The sequence below is a fragment of the Salvelinus fontinalis genome, chromosome 18 (assembly GCF_029448725.1).
Source record: "Salvelinus fontinalis isolate EN_2023a chromosome 18, ASM2944872v1, whole genome shotgun sequence".
Lineage (NCBI taxonomy): Eukaryota > Metazoa > Chordata > Actinopteri > Salmoniformes > Salmonidae > Salvelinus > Salvelinus fontinalis.
The window spans coordinates 19,752,586-19,767,046 of record NC_074682.1 but is presented as its reverse complement, the minus strand read 5'-3'; the positions used below and the strand labels follow the sequence as shown (position 1 = coordinate 19,767,046).

At 42.3% G+C, this 14,461-nt stretch overlaps 1 protein-coding gene across 2 annotated transcripts in view; it reads left to right on the top strand.

Moving 5' to 3' along the window:
- LOC129815123 (receptor-type tyrosine-protein phosphatase gamma-like) overlaps positions 1-14,461 on the top strand; it is a 305,416-nt gene that overhangs the window by 213,175 nt on the left and 77,780 nt on the right. For both annotated transcript variants that reach the window (XM_055868515.1, XM_055868514.1), the window contains exon 4: positions 947-1,095. In XM_055868515.1, the coding sequence (XP_055724490.1) occupies positions 947-1,095 (149 nt within the window). The remainder of the gene's footprint in view (positions 1-946; positions 1,096-14,461) is intronic.

Sequence of the window (14,461 nt, the reverse complement as noted above, 5' to 3'; positions counted from 1 at the left end):
AAGGCCTACTCTAGCTCTGATTGGCTATGGTGCTCCGGTCTGTGTATACTCTGGTCCTGGATGAGACAGATGTTTTTATTAGATTTTATTTACTGCAGTGTCTATTAAATGTCAGAACGCACGGACGTTTCCCACTCTATATTGTTATAGAATGCTCACAAATGCCTTGGTATACGTAATTCCCAAACATTCTAAGAATTTATGAAAACGTGAAAGTGACCATATCTATGTGCTCGCTTGTCATATTCTTCTTGGGGGTGTATATGAACAGATTTTTTAAAGATTTAATGTTGCTAAAATGCTGTCTGTTCTTCTTTAAGGTGAGGCATCACACCTTAATTGGGTCTTTTTCCCCCCTGATTCATATCACAATGACCTTTTACCAGTTGAATATAGACACCAATATAAGTCCTTTTTGTATTACAACTTTTCTGAAATATTGTATAAAAATATGCAATGAGGCAATATCTCATTAAATTATGTGCCTATTTGCATATACTGCAATTCTATTTTTCTAGTCACTGGATGAAGTCAGCCGAAATATTTTGGTTTCATTTTGTTATTAAGACACTCCAGGACGAGACTTGTATAGAGAAGATTTTTGGATATATATTTTTTTAATCTTTCTATCTGTAAAATACTAAACTGCATTTTTAGCTCATATTTCCAAAGAAAATGTGATCTAGAGTAAACATTAAAGAACATATCAACAATTCCCTCTATACAGTATCTAAGAATAACCACACAAAATGTGGTGAATGCAAAAGCTCAGAAAAAGTAGTTGGTGTGAATCTGACTGGTGTTTGTTCTGTCTTGTTTATACAATTTGCAATAATTCATGATAAGTTTAGCTAATTCGTAAGTAATTTGTCATTATGTTCCTTCAGTGTGTGAACATTATGAAGTGTGATAATATGGTGACTCTCTCTCTCTCTTTCTCTCTCAGTGGCCATCATGCTGAAGGATGACTACTTTGTACGTGGTGCAGGCCTGCCGGGGCGTTTTAAGGCTGAGAAGGTGGAGTTCCACTGGGGCCAGAGCAATGGATCAGATGGCTCTGAACACAGCATCAACGGCAGGAGGTTCCCAGTGGAGGTGAGAGGGAGGGGTCTGCCCCCACATCTGGGTATGGGAGGTTGGTTGGGGAAGTGTGGGGGGTGGTCTGGGGAGATAGAGGGGATTATACGACATGGTAAACAAAATTGATAGGAAATGTGGAAGAAAGGAGAGGGAATGGGAACATCAGGATGAATAAAGTGGAGGCGAGGATTCTAGAAAACCCCAGTGTATGAATGAGGACCAGTGGGGGTAGGAGACAGCCTCCTGTCAAGATGGGATAGAGTAGAGGGTGGTCCCGTATTGATCTGACAGCACATAATGTGGAACAGTTTAGAGACAGCTTTAAGATCCAGTAAAAAATCGCAAGTGATCCCTCAACCCGGCGGCCAAGTGTGTCGTGTCCCTTGGATGGCAAAATGTCACTATTTCTTCTGTTTGGTTTCATCGGAACTTTAGCAGCCTCTGCTGTCCTTAGCCAACAGATGAATATCATTTGACATTTGGTGGATTTGGCTGGTATTGGCAGTTTGAAATTATTTCAATTTTATGTTGTCATTTTTTTAATGTTTTATTCCTCCAATAAAGTTGATGCATTGTGTAACAGGCCTAGAAATTCATAGAAAGCCTTGGAAATTCATGCTGCATCTTATTGCATTTACATTTTCATGTTCCACGCATTGCAAAACTGATCGATGAAAAGCCAAAGTCCCTCTTCTGTTATACTGATGGGTTCTTGAATGATTCAATATGTATGATTTGCGGTGTAGTCCACTCTGTTGATGTCCGTCCTGATGCAGAATAGAATGTCCTAGTCCAATAGGCGTGTGACTCAGTTCTGTGAGAGTGTTACTGTGGTGAATGCAAATGAGTGCTTCCAACTCCCCCTGCTCATGTCCTTATCTGTAGAGAGAGAGAGAGAGAGGGGATACAGAGCTAAGGTTGAGGGAAGAAGAATGTACTGTGGAAAAAGTGCATAATTAACACACGGTTAAGGAGAGTGATTGTGTCTAAGAGGTAATTAAAGATGTCAGTGGCAGGGCAGAGTGTGGGTATGTGCATGCTTCGTCCGTCCGTGCATGCCTGTGTGTGTTCCTGTGTGTAATTGTGTGTGCGTGGGCACCCCGTTGCCATCCTGCTTTGCTGTGCTAGTCATTATATGTTTCCAGCTAATGGTACATTACCTTTGTATGTCACAGGTGCTGTGCTGACCTGTATTACAGGAGAGTGCTCTGCTTTTCTTTTGCCAGGAAAACAGCAGTGATAATATACATTTTCATGACAGCCAGTGTTGGTTTTGTTGAATTGTTTTGAAGGCAGAAGATTAGAAGTGACAGTTTTTTTCTCTCTAGTCACTAGAATGGATATTAATTCACAGGTAGACAGTGGCTTGGTAGCCAAATGTGTACTCAACACACCGAGGCGCACCGGGTCTCTCTCAATCATGTGTAGATGTAGCAAAAGATTTCTTCATGAATGGAAATTGCCAATGACAAGGTTTAGTCTGAGCAATACCCTACACCCTACACCCTTTCCAGAGACATTACTTTAAAATGTGGGTCTCGTTAAATTGGTTAGCGCTAAATCTCTGCTTCTCCCTCTTGAGCTGACCTGAATTCAGTCACTCTGGTTTTCCCCACTGTGGTTGTACAGCCTGGGATCAAGTATAGCGTTTGATGGACAAAGGCTCAAGCTTTGATTACTTTTTTTTATGATCGTAGTAATGTGCCCTTTTATACTTAGCCCATTTTAAATGATCCATTTTGATCCTCATTATGTACAGCCCAGTATTTTCTTCAATGTCACTGGCCATTTAGAACATTACAGTAATACTAATCCCCTAGTGATTTTTCGAGAGAGAGAGAGAGAGAGAGAGAGAGAGAGAGAGAGAGAGAGAGAGAGAGAGAGAGAGAGAGAGAGAGAGCCCTTAGACAGGGCCCTCAATGGCAAGGGGAAACACACTCCACCTGCAACAGAGAGAAACAACCCCATTGACATTGACTAATGATAAATAGTAGTACTTGTAGCTGATTATACACATCTGTGGTGAGCCGCTTTCTTCCACTTCCGCTTCTTATCCCTTCTCTTTTTTCCCTATGTGAAGCGAACAGCTCTCACATAGCCTCTGTGTGTGTGTGCATGCTTGCGTTTGGGCACTTTCTAGTCTCGGCTTTTGTTATTGGTCCTTTAAGTAGCACTCTATCCAATGGAATGAGAGATAAGCTGGGCATAAAAGGCATGTAAGCTCAGGCCTCTTAAGGAAGGTTAATCAAAGACTGGAGAAAAATTGCAAAACAGCATTGTTACATGTTTGTGAGGTCATTTTTGTTGTTCCACTCTCAGATAGTATAATTTGTGTCAAGGAGTGAAAGAGAGAGGGCACAGTTATAAAGAATGAAAGTAAAAGAACAAAAATAAAGAAAAGCCCTCCAAGTGCCTTTATGAACAGTAGTGCTAGTATGGTTAGTGCAAACAGAAAGACAGACTGCAGCCTGTACTGTAGCTGTGGCCTGATGTCCTTGGTGACTGTCACTAGAAGGCCCTGGTCTGAGGCTGAGCCCACTCCTATGAATACTCATGAGGCCACTGCTGTCAACACAGAGGAGATTTGCTGCAAAATGCTGCTCTCATTTCGTAAAGTCCTCTGGATAAATAATTTATGATTTACAAGCCTTGCCATTTAGTAATTGTTCTCTAATAAGCTCCTTCAATGGCGTGATTAAGTGGGGGCCTGCTCCCTTCCTACCTGCTGTTTTAACTGTGAACACTGGTTAACATGCAAAACACAACCAGGCAGGAATGAAGCACAGCTTTCCATCTACCGTACCATTCAAAAGTTTGGACACGCCTACTCATTCAAGGGTTTTTCAGTTTTTTTATACTATTTTCTACATTGTAGAATAATAGTGAAGACATCAAAACTATGAAATAACACATATGGAAATCATGTAGTAACCAAAAAAGTGTTAAACATATCAAAGTATATTTTATATTTGAGATTCTTCAAAGTAGCCACCCTTTGCCTTGATGACAGCTTTGCACACTTTTGGTATTCTCTCAACCAGCTTCATGAGGTAGTCACCTGGAATGCATTTCAATTAACAGTTGGGCCTTGTTAAAATATATTTTATGGCATTTCTTTCCTTCTTAATGCGTTTGAGCCAATCGGTTGTGTTGTGACAAGGTATTGTATTTATTATGGATCCCCATTAGCTGCTGCCAAGGCAACAACTACCCTTCCTGGGGTCCAGCAAAATTAAGGCAGTTTATACAATTTTAAAAACATTACAATTCATTCACATTAATTTCACAACATACTGTGTTCCCTCAGACCCCTACTCCACCACTACCACATATATACAGTACAAAATCCTTGTGTACGTGTGTGTATAGTGTGTATGTTATTGTGTGTGTGTGTATGCAAGTGTCTGTGTCTAAGTTTGTGTCACCGCTTTCCATAAGGTGTTTTTTAAATCTAATTTTACTGCTTATGTGAGTTACTTGATGTGGAATAGAGTTCCATGTAGTCATGGCTCTATGTAGCACTGTGCTTCTTCCATAGTCTGTTAGAGACCTCTTATGGCATGTCTTGTGGGGTATACATGGGTTTCCAAGCTGTGCGCCAGTAGTTCAAGCAGACAGCTCGATGCATTCAACATCTCAATACCTCTCATAAACACAAGTAGTGATGAAGTCAATCTCTCTTCCACTTTGAGCCAGGAGAGATTGACATGCATATTATTAATATTAGCTCTCTGTGTACATCCAAGGGCTGCCCTGTTCTTAACCACTTGCACATTTCCTTTTTTTTCCACTTGCACAAGTCCTTTTTTGTGGCACCTGACCACACGACTGAACAGTAGTCCAGGTGCGACAAAACTAGGGCCTGTAGGACCTGCCTTGTTGACAGTGCTGTTAAGAAGGTAGAGTAGTGCTTTATTATGGACAGACTTCTCCCCATCTTAGCTACTGTTGTATCAATATGTTTTGACCATGACAGTTTACAATCCAGGGTTACTCTAAGTAGTTTAGTCATATCAACCTGCTCAATTACCACATTATTTATTACAAGATTTAGTTGAGGTTTAGGGTTGAGTGAATGATTTGTCCCAAATACAATGCTTTTAGTTTTAGAAATATTTAGGACTAACCTATTCATTGCCACCCACTCTGAAACTAACTGCAGCTCTTTGTTAAGTGTTGCAGTCATTTCAGTCAATGTAGTAGTTGACATGTATAGTGTTGAGTCATCTACATTCATAGACACTCTGGCTTTTCTCAAAGCCAGTGGTAATTCATTAGTAAAAATTGAAAAAAGTAAGGGGCCTACTAGACAGCTGCCCCGGGGAATTCCTGTTTCTAACTGGATTATGTTGGAGAGGCTTCCATTAAAGTACACCCTCTGTGTTCTGTTAGACATGTTACTCTTTATCCGCATTATAACAGGGGGTGTAAAGCCATAACACATACGTTTATCCAGACTATGATTGATAATGTCAAAAGCTGCACTGAAGTCTAACAAGACAGCCCCACAATCTTTTTATCATCAATTTCTCTCAGCCAATCATCAGTCATTTGTGTAAGTGCTGTGCTTGTTGAATGTCCTTCCCTATAAGTATGCTGAAAGTTTGTTGTCAATTTGTTTACTGTAAAATAGCATTGTATCTGGTCAAACACAATTTAAAAAAAAAAGTTTACTAAGGGTTGGTTACTGTCGGCTTTTTGAGCCAGTAAAGGGGGCTTTACTATTCTTAGGTAGCGGAATGACTTTTGCTTCCCAAGAAGGAGAGGTAGGGGTGGTATACAGAAGATAGCCCAATTCCATATTCCGGGAAGAACAGCTCAAATAAGCAAAGAGAAACGAAAGTCCATCATCACTTTAAGACATGAAGGTCAGTCAATCAGGAAAATTTCAAGAACTTTGAAAGTTTCTTCAAGTGCAGTCGAAAAAACCATCAAGAGCTATGATGAAACTGGCTCTCATGAGGACCGCCACAGGAAAGGAAGACTGAGAGTTATCTCTGCTGCAGAGGATGAATTCATTAGAGTTACCAGTCTCAGAAATTGCAGCCCAAATAAATGCTTCACAGAGATCAAGTAACAGACACATCTCAACATCAACTGTTCAGAGAAGACTGTGTGAATCAGGCCTTCATGGTCTAATTGCTACAAAGAAACCACTACTAAAGGACACCAATGAGAAGAAGAGACTTGCTTGCTCCAAAGAACATGAGGAATTGACATTAGACCCTTGGAAATCTGTCCTTTGGTCTAATGAGTCCAAATTTGAGATTTTTGTGTCTTTGTGAGACGCAGAGTAGGTGAACGGATGATCTCCACATGTGTTGTTCCCACCGTAAATCATGGAGGAGGAGGTGTGATGGTGTGGGGGTGCTTTGCTGGTAACAGTCTGTGATTTATTTATAATTTAAGGCACACTTAACCAGCATGACTACCACAGCATTCTGCAGCGATACGCCATTCTATCTGTTTTACGTTTAGTGAGACTATCACTTGTTTTTCAACAGGACAATGACCCAACACACCTCCAGGCTGTGTAAGGGCTATTTGACCAAGAAGGAGAGTGATGGAATGCTGCATCAAATGACCTATCCTCCCCAATCATCCAAGCTCAGCCCAATTTAGATGGTTTGAGATGAGTTGGACCGCAGAGTGAAGAAAAAGCAGCCAACAAGTGCTCAGCATATCTGGGAACTCCGTCAAGACTGTTGGAAAAGGATTCCAGGTGAAGCTGGTTGAGAGAGTGTACAAAGCTGTCATCAAGGCAAGGGTGGCTACTTTGAAGAATCTAAAATCGAAAATATATTTTGATTTGTTTAACCGTTTTTTTGGTTACTACATGATTCCATATGTGTTATTTCATAGATTTGATGTCTTCACTATTTTTCTACAATGTCATTTTTCTTTAAATAAAGGAAAATCCTTGAATGAGTAGGTGTGTCCAAACTTTTGACTGGCACTGTATATCCGTCAACTAGTGTGTCTTACCTGCTCGTTACGTACAACACTCATATCTGATGCAACTATCACATCCCTACCCTCAGTCTCTGAATGGAAATATTTGGCTTCATAAATAAATGATGCATTGAGTTAGAAGCCTTCAGGGTTCAAATAATTGGACCTGTTCCAAAATGGACCTGGGGCTATCCCATCTCGACCCGATATGCATCCATTTATTATTCAAATATAGAGACCGTGGACAACTAGACCCGTTACGTATTGACCTGGTCAGATCCAGACCCATTCCGATCCAAGTGAGAGAGGAGAACAAAATTAAAATTTTAAGCTAGGAGCTGATAAAGCGCAAATGAGAAGAGGTAGAGCGAGGTGATGCTCTAGCAGGGGCAATGCTGTGTGTTTAGGGTGCTGTGAGTGTGAGCGAGTGACATGGAACAGGGAGGAGGGAGGGAGAGACTAGAGACAGCAACCAACCAAGCCGACTCGTGCTATAGTAGACTATAGCTGCCATAGCTAGGTTATTTATCATACAATATGATTACGTAGTACCTGTCTTGACTGCATCAAACCGGGAGTAAATAGTTAAGCTTGCTAGGCTAATAGAGGCTGAATGCACTTTCTTGTCCTACACAGTTACAAAACAACAACTATTCCATTCAGAATATAAAGTAGCAGCCTACCTGTTGGCTCTTGATCATTGTAGCCTATCTTTCTTTAACTGATTAGATATCTCCTAACTTTTGCCCTTCACAGAGTTTCTATGACTGTAGCCTATTGTCTCTTTGATGACTTATGATTGGCCAACAATAAAAACAAGCTACACGTGCCACTTTTGTGAAAAGCAAAGAGCAGCAGCATAAATGATACAATTTCTCAATCTCTCTCTCTGTCTCTCTTTCTACTGCAACAGTCGCGTTCAAAACTAGGTTTAACACAATGTCAGAATGACCTCACATTAAGTTATTACAGTATCTTTCATTGCAGGGACAGCTCTCTGTTCAGAGAGGAAGTCCTCCAACTGTAATATCACACATCTGCTCCCGTGTTGTAAGGTGGTTAGAGGAGAGTGTTCCAGCTCTATCTCTCCATGCCCTGTTGGCACCCTGGAGCAAGTGATTTCACTGCTATCTCAGTCTCACTGAGGTGCTAAGCTTTCCATTCTATCCAGCCTAACCTGGCCTAGCCTTCTCCTCCTTTTTCCACCCTCCTCCTCTTCCTCCTTGCTCCTCCTCCTCCCCAGGCTGGTCATGATAAACGAGAGGAAGGAGGGACAAGGGGATGAGTCCGTGGGCCCCAGATCCAGCTGTGATAGTTTTTACCCACCTGCTTAGATAAAACAGCCACTGTAAATTAACACACAATGTGTGGCAAGGGAGGTGAAAGGCACACACATACACACACACACTCTGATACACACACACACTATGGTGCTGAAAGTATCAAAGATAAGAGATTTTATTTCCGTCTAACCTTTTTACAGTGGGGGGAAACAGAAAGTGCTATCCTGGTCTAAATTTCCTTGGGCCCGATTCCGACCTGAGTTAAGCACGTGTCACGCCCTGACCTTAGAGAGCTTTTTATGTCTCTATTTTGGTTTGGTCAGGGTGTGATTTGGGTGGGCATTCTATGTTCATTTTTCTATGTTTTGTATTTCTTTGTTTTGGCTGGGTATGGTTCTCAATCAGGGACAGCTGTCTATCGTTGTCTCTGATTGGGAACCATACTTAGGTAGCCTTTTCCCACCTGTGTTTTGTGAGTAGTTGTTTTCTGTTTTGTGTTTGCACCAGACAGAACTGTTTCGTTTTGTTCCACTTTGTTATTTTGTTTCAGTGTTCAGTTTGAATAAATAATCATGAACACGTACCACGCTGCGCTTTGGTCCTCTTCTTCAGACGAGCGTTACAGCACGCATAAATTGAACTTTTTTCTCTTTTTATGCACTTTTCTCTCTGTGTATTCTGACCTTGAACTTAAGCATGAGCATAGTGTGCTATTCACCTGCTATTTGTTTTGGGTGGAGATTGAATAAATTTAGGTGTGGTGGAGGTGTGTCTACAGATACGTCGGTTTCTGACCTTGAATTGATTTCATAATAATTCCACCACATTTATGTGTGAGGAAACCATGAATAAGTGGAAAAATGTCTTTCAATTGATCCCTAATATTTGGAACTCGTTCTCTTGATATATTCTATTAAGTCTGTTGACAAAATTCGAACTAAAAGGTCAACCGTATTTAAAGGGATGGCTTAAGATAAATGTACTAAAAACCCTATTGAATGAACACTCCACAATAAACTCTGTTGGCCAGCAACTGGGAGGGTTTTCAGCAGTTGAATTACATTTATTCAGCAAGTTCAAGTGAACCACGCCTGCAAAGCCCGTTATACACCTTCATAAGGTAAGTCTGAATACCAACTATTTAGAAGTATGTAGGAAAGGCGTGCATAAGAAAGGCGTAATTTCCTATGTTGGAATCGGGCCCCTGGTGAATAGTGATAACCCGGTGTATTCTCTCATGTACTGTATCTGTATGTTTGGTAGTGGTGTGTAGGGTACATTTGTGTCTAGTTGTGTTGATATTTGCACAAAAACAATCACTGGGCCGTTCTCTTTTATTTCCAATGTGTTCATCTTTTTATTTGTCTGTAACTTTGACTTGAGAAGTTGCTTGTTGGTTTCGTATTTGTACCTGGTCCATTTCCCTGTCACTGTTATCACATTTCTGTGAAATTCCTCTTATTCCCCTCTCCTCTCATCCAACTCTGTTTTCCTGAAGCTCACCAGCACTGTAAGACAATGGAACACTACAAATCTAGATCTTGCTACGGTAATGCTAACATGTAGGGATAGATATTGATCGGTACGCTGGTTCTATTTTCAGTGCCCGTGGATACTCTGAACACATTTAGTGTAACCTTGCCAGAATGCCCATGCTTCAGTTATGCTAGAACTCTTCCACGTCTTGGCAACACAGAAGCCTATGATACTGTGCATGGCTATATAATTACTAAGATTTGTTTGTGTGTTTAGGTGTGCGCGTGTGTGGGCATACAATCAAACAAATAGTGTGCAGTCTATGCCAGGCTTCGGAAGTTGCAATCTGCTGTCTGTGTAATGTACAGTCAGAGGAAATGAGTGGCATGGCAATAAAAAAAAACATGTCAGGGAGAGGAAGCTGAACAAGATGTCCAAAGAGGAAATTAAGAACAATGGCTTTATTGTTGAAAGAGTGAGAGAAAGAGTGGAGGATAGACCAGTCGGCTTAGAGCTACGGTTTTAGTGGACTGAGAGGAGGTTTTATAGCAGGGAGATAAATAGTGAAGCACTTGAGTGACGAGTAGGGTACTGGAGTCCCAGACTCACCATGTTCAGATTCTCAGTATCTCTGTGCTAATTCGAGAACGTACATTGACTATATCCAAACGTCTTGCACAGTGATATCAAAGTCAAAATATGATAATTTTCAACAATTAGTATTATTTTGGTTGGATTCAGAGAGGGAATAGCCTAAGTGGTATTCTTATTTACTCCCATGCTGGGCCTCTCTCTATCTCTTTTCGTATCCCTCCTCTATTTCTCTTCTCCTTCTTTCTCTCTCTCCCTCTCTCCCTTTCACACACTCTTTCTATATATCTATCTCTCTTTCTCTCTCTCCCTCTCTCTCGCTCCCTTTCTTGGCAGCTACATTCCATTAAACCTTCAAAGATAACTGATGACTGCCATGCTGAGGTCCTTTTTTTTCTTTCTCTCTATTTTATTTATGATTGGCCTCCCTCTGGATAGGAAGGCGTGCAATTCCTAACATAATGTTATATTTCCTGGCCTGTCCTCAGTGACACAGAAAAACACAACCATTCTTTAAAAGCCCAATGCTACTGTACCTAGAGGGCAAATAGATGTTGTCCCAGTTCTGGCCTGGCTTGATACCATTTTTAGTAATCTCGTTTCAGATATAGGCTTCCGCTTTTTGTTTTCTCAAAAGCAATATTTTCCAGATTTTATGAGAAAGCAATACCCGCTAACATTTATCATGTAATGCATTTCAATTGGGTTTTAAGACAGATTGCAAAGGGCTCCACACACCAAACATGTTTAATATCCCAGCTAGTGGTCCTGTATTGTACAAATTGTAGTGAGGGAGATGAGAGGTAGCTTTGGTGCCACAGGTGCCTATAGTAGGCTACACATGACCTTTTTGATGGACATCCATTTGTGAGAATTGAACAGAGCCAGGTCTTAACCCCCTTGGAGTGCTCAGCCATGTCCTAAATCCCATTGGAGTGCTCAGCCATGTCCTAAATCCCATTGGAGAGCTCAGCCATGTCCTAAATCCCATTGGAGAGCTCAGCCATGTCCTAAATCCCATTGGAGAGCTCAGCCATGTCCTAAATCCCATTGGAGAGATCAGCCATGTCCTAAATCCCATTGGAGTGCTCAGCCATGTCCTAAATCCCATTGGAGAGCTCAGCCATGTCCTAAATCCCATTGGAGAGATCAGCCATGTCCTAAATCCCATTGGAGAGCTCAGCCATGTCCTAAATCCCATTGGAGAGATCAACCATGTCCTAAATCCCATTGGAGAGCTCAGCCATGTCCTAAATCCCATTGGAGAGCTCAGCCATGTCCTAAATCCCATTGGAGAGCTCAGCCATGTCCTAAATCCCATTGGAGAGCTCAGCCATGTCCTAAATCCCATTGGAGAGCTCAGCCATGTCCTAAATCCCATTGGAGTGCTCAGCCATGTCCTAAATCCCATTGGAGAGCTCAGCCATGTCCTAAATTCCATTGGAGAGCTCAGGAAATGTCCTAAATCCCATTGGAGAGCTCAGCCATGTCCTGAATCCCATTGGAGTGCTCAGCCATGTCCTGAATCCCATTGGAGAACTCAGCCATGTCCTAAATCCCATTGGAGAGCTCAGGCAGTATGAAGCACAGCATCAAAACGTCTCCTTGACGTGCTCTCGCCCCAACAAGGACACATAGTGAAACACATCCTGTCTGTCTGTCGTTGGTTACTTCCCAGCACAAGGCTTGTGATTCAGCCTCAGATCTTCCATGGTCCCAGCGGGTGATATCGCAGAGCACTTCCCAGTCTTGGTGCACCTCAGGAGGGACACAGCTCCAACTTTGTACCCACTTCAAAGTGGAAGAACACAGAGGCTACTGTATTTTTTTTCTGTCAGACCTAACAGTGCAATACTTCTTATTTTTTACCACTGTAGGCATGTGTATGATACATGTGACTCGTGTGATGTGTGCTTCAGGGATAACAGCCCTAACGTCAGTGGAGAGCAGATATCCCTCCAAACAGAACATGGAACACTATTACCTTGTTCTATTATATGGCTTTGAAACCAGTGGTTTCTGTGTTAACTCTCTTTCAGCAGTCCAGCTCATTAGATGTTTGATGAGCCTGTTTAGCTTTTAGCACCACGAGTCAGTTTTCCGTCTTTGAAGGAAGTCTGTTTGTTTTTGTCAAGCTCAAGTAGGCCACTATATCTTTCTTAATGAGCCAGATAGTCCATATTAATATTTCAGTCCTATTTGCAGAGAAAATACCCCCTCCCTATACACGCACACACGCACGCACGCACGCACGCACGCACACACACACACACACACACACACACACACACACACACACACACACACACACTCCCCTAACAGTGTAATTTTCAGACCATGGGAGACACCACCATGTCTCGTTCTGTCTCATTATCAGAATCCCCAGTCTCTATCAGCCTCATTATTTATCTCTTTAGCGCAGAACTAGGGGACAATTCAAAAACACTCCTTCCACTCTCTGTTCCCCTCCCTCTTTCCATCTGTGTCCCACACTCTCTTCCACCCTCGTCCCAGCGCTCTTTCTCTATCTCCTCCCCCTGTCTTGCTGGGCCTTGGGCTGACATAGCATTGTCACAGAAGTAGGTGTGAGGTTGAATCTCAGCATGCTGGCTGCTCAATCTCCTCAGTGTAGGGCAGGATAGGAGCTGCCATATACAGAACATACAGTACACACTGGTGCACAGCCATGATTAATATTCCTTCCACAGTTTGGCAGATAAATCACACTCACGCCTCACTGCATTTTGTCTTTTCAGCATGTAGGACATGCACCGAGTAAACATCCCACCTGTCTATACAGCAGACATGCTTGGTTTATGTGAAATGGCCTTGTCCTCTTCTTTCTCCTTTCCCATCTCTTCTTGGTGTCCTTTCTCTCTCTCTCTCCCGTTGTCCTCTTCTCTCTCTCCTCAGTCTTCAGAAGCTCTGAGCCTGTGTGGTGTTATTACCATTTATATTAATAGTGTCGAGCACTATGTGCCTGGAACGTGCCCTTAGCCGCTCACACGTCTTTTTCTCTCTCCAAGTGGTCCGTGAACTCTATAAAACATTTTCAGATGTGTCTGTTGGATTCACAGGATGTGCTATCCCCTCAGTAAGTAGCAAAGACTTGAATTGTCTCGTTTGTGCTGGGGAAAGGGGCAAATTGGGCTGTGCTGTCAGACACAAGCAGAGGGAGAAAAGGTTGGAGAGATTGAGGGGTGGAGAAGAGGAGAGGTGGGGACGTGTGCATGCGTGTTTGCGTGGGTGTGTTGGCTAGATGGATGGGAAATCTTTGGGAAACCCTCCCAGGGCTCTGGCCACTCGTTTATCTCCCTCCTTCCTTCACATTGATGGCTGTTGTTCTAAAGGATAAAGTGTGGAGGTGGATAAACGCAGCCTGTCAGTCAAAGCCAGCATAGTGAGGGATGGAGGGGCCAGGCCTACCATGGCACTTACTCAACCCCCTGAGAGGCCACACAGAGGATACATTAACATGCCACCTGCATAGGCCTCATGATTAATCGCACAGGCCCATTAATGTTGGGTAAATGTTTTCCTCGCTCTCATGCAAGATATGAATACATTGAGTATAGCAGTGGTTCCCAACCAGAGTACTAGGACCCCTGGGGGTACTTGGTCTATCCACAGGAGGTACTTGAGAAGACTCATGAGACCATAGGCCTACTGGTCAAATGCACATGAGGGGGTACTTCAGGGGTACACCAGGCAGAGCAAAATTCAGTTGGTGGTACAGTAACCGATAAAGGTTGGGCACCACTGGAGTACAGTACTGTATAACATATTTGTTTCTGTGCCTGGGTGTACACTTATAGATGTGGTATACATATTGTATGGATATAGGTGTGTGTCAGCACCTGTGTGGGTGCGTGTGCATGCTTTATCAGTTGGCCCAATGGTTGAGCAGAGAAGTCAAATATAGAATTGTTAGAATATATTGCTAGAATAAGACCCACTCGCAGCATGTACACCATAACCACAATCATCACATACATTGGATGCTCCCAACGTATACCGACACCCACACATGACACTTTGTGTGATACAAATTATATGTTTTGATGTGTTTTATTTAGTTC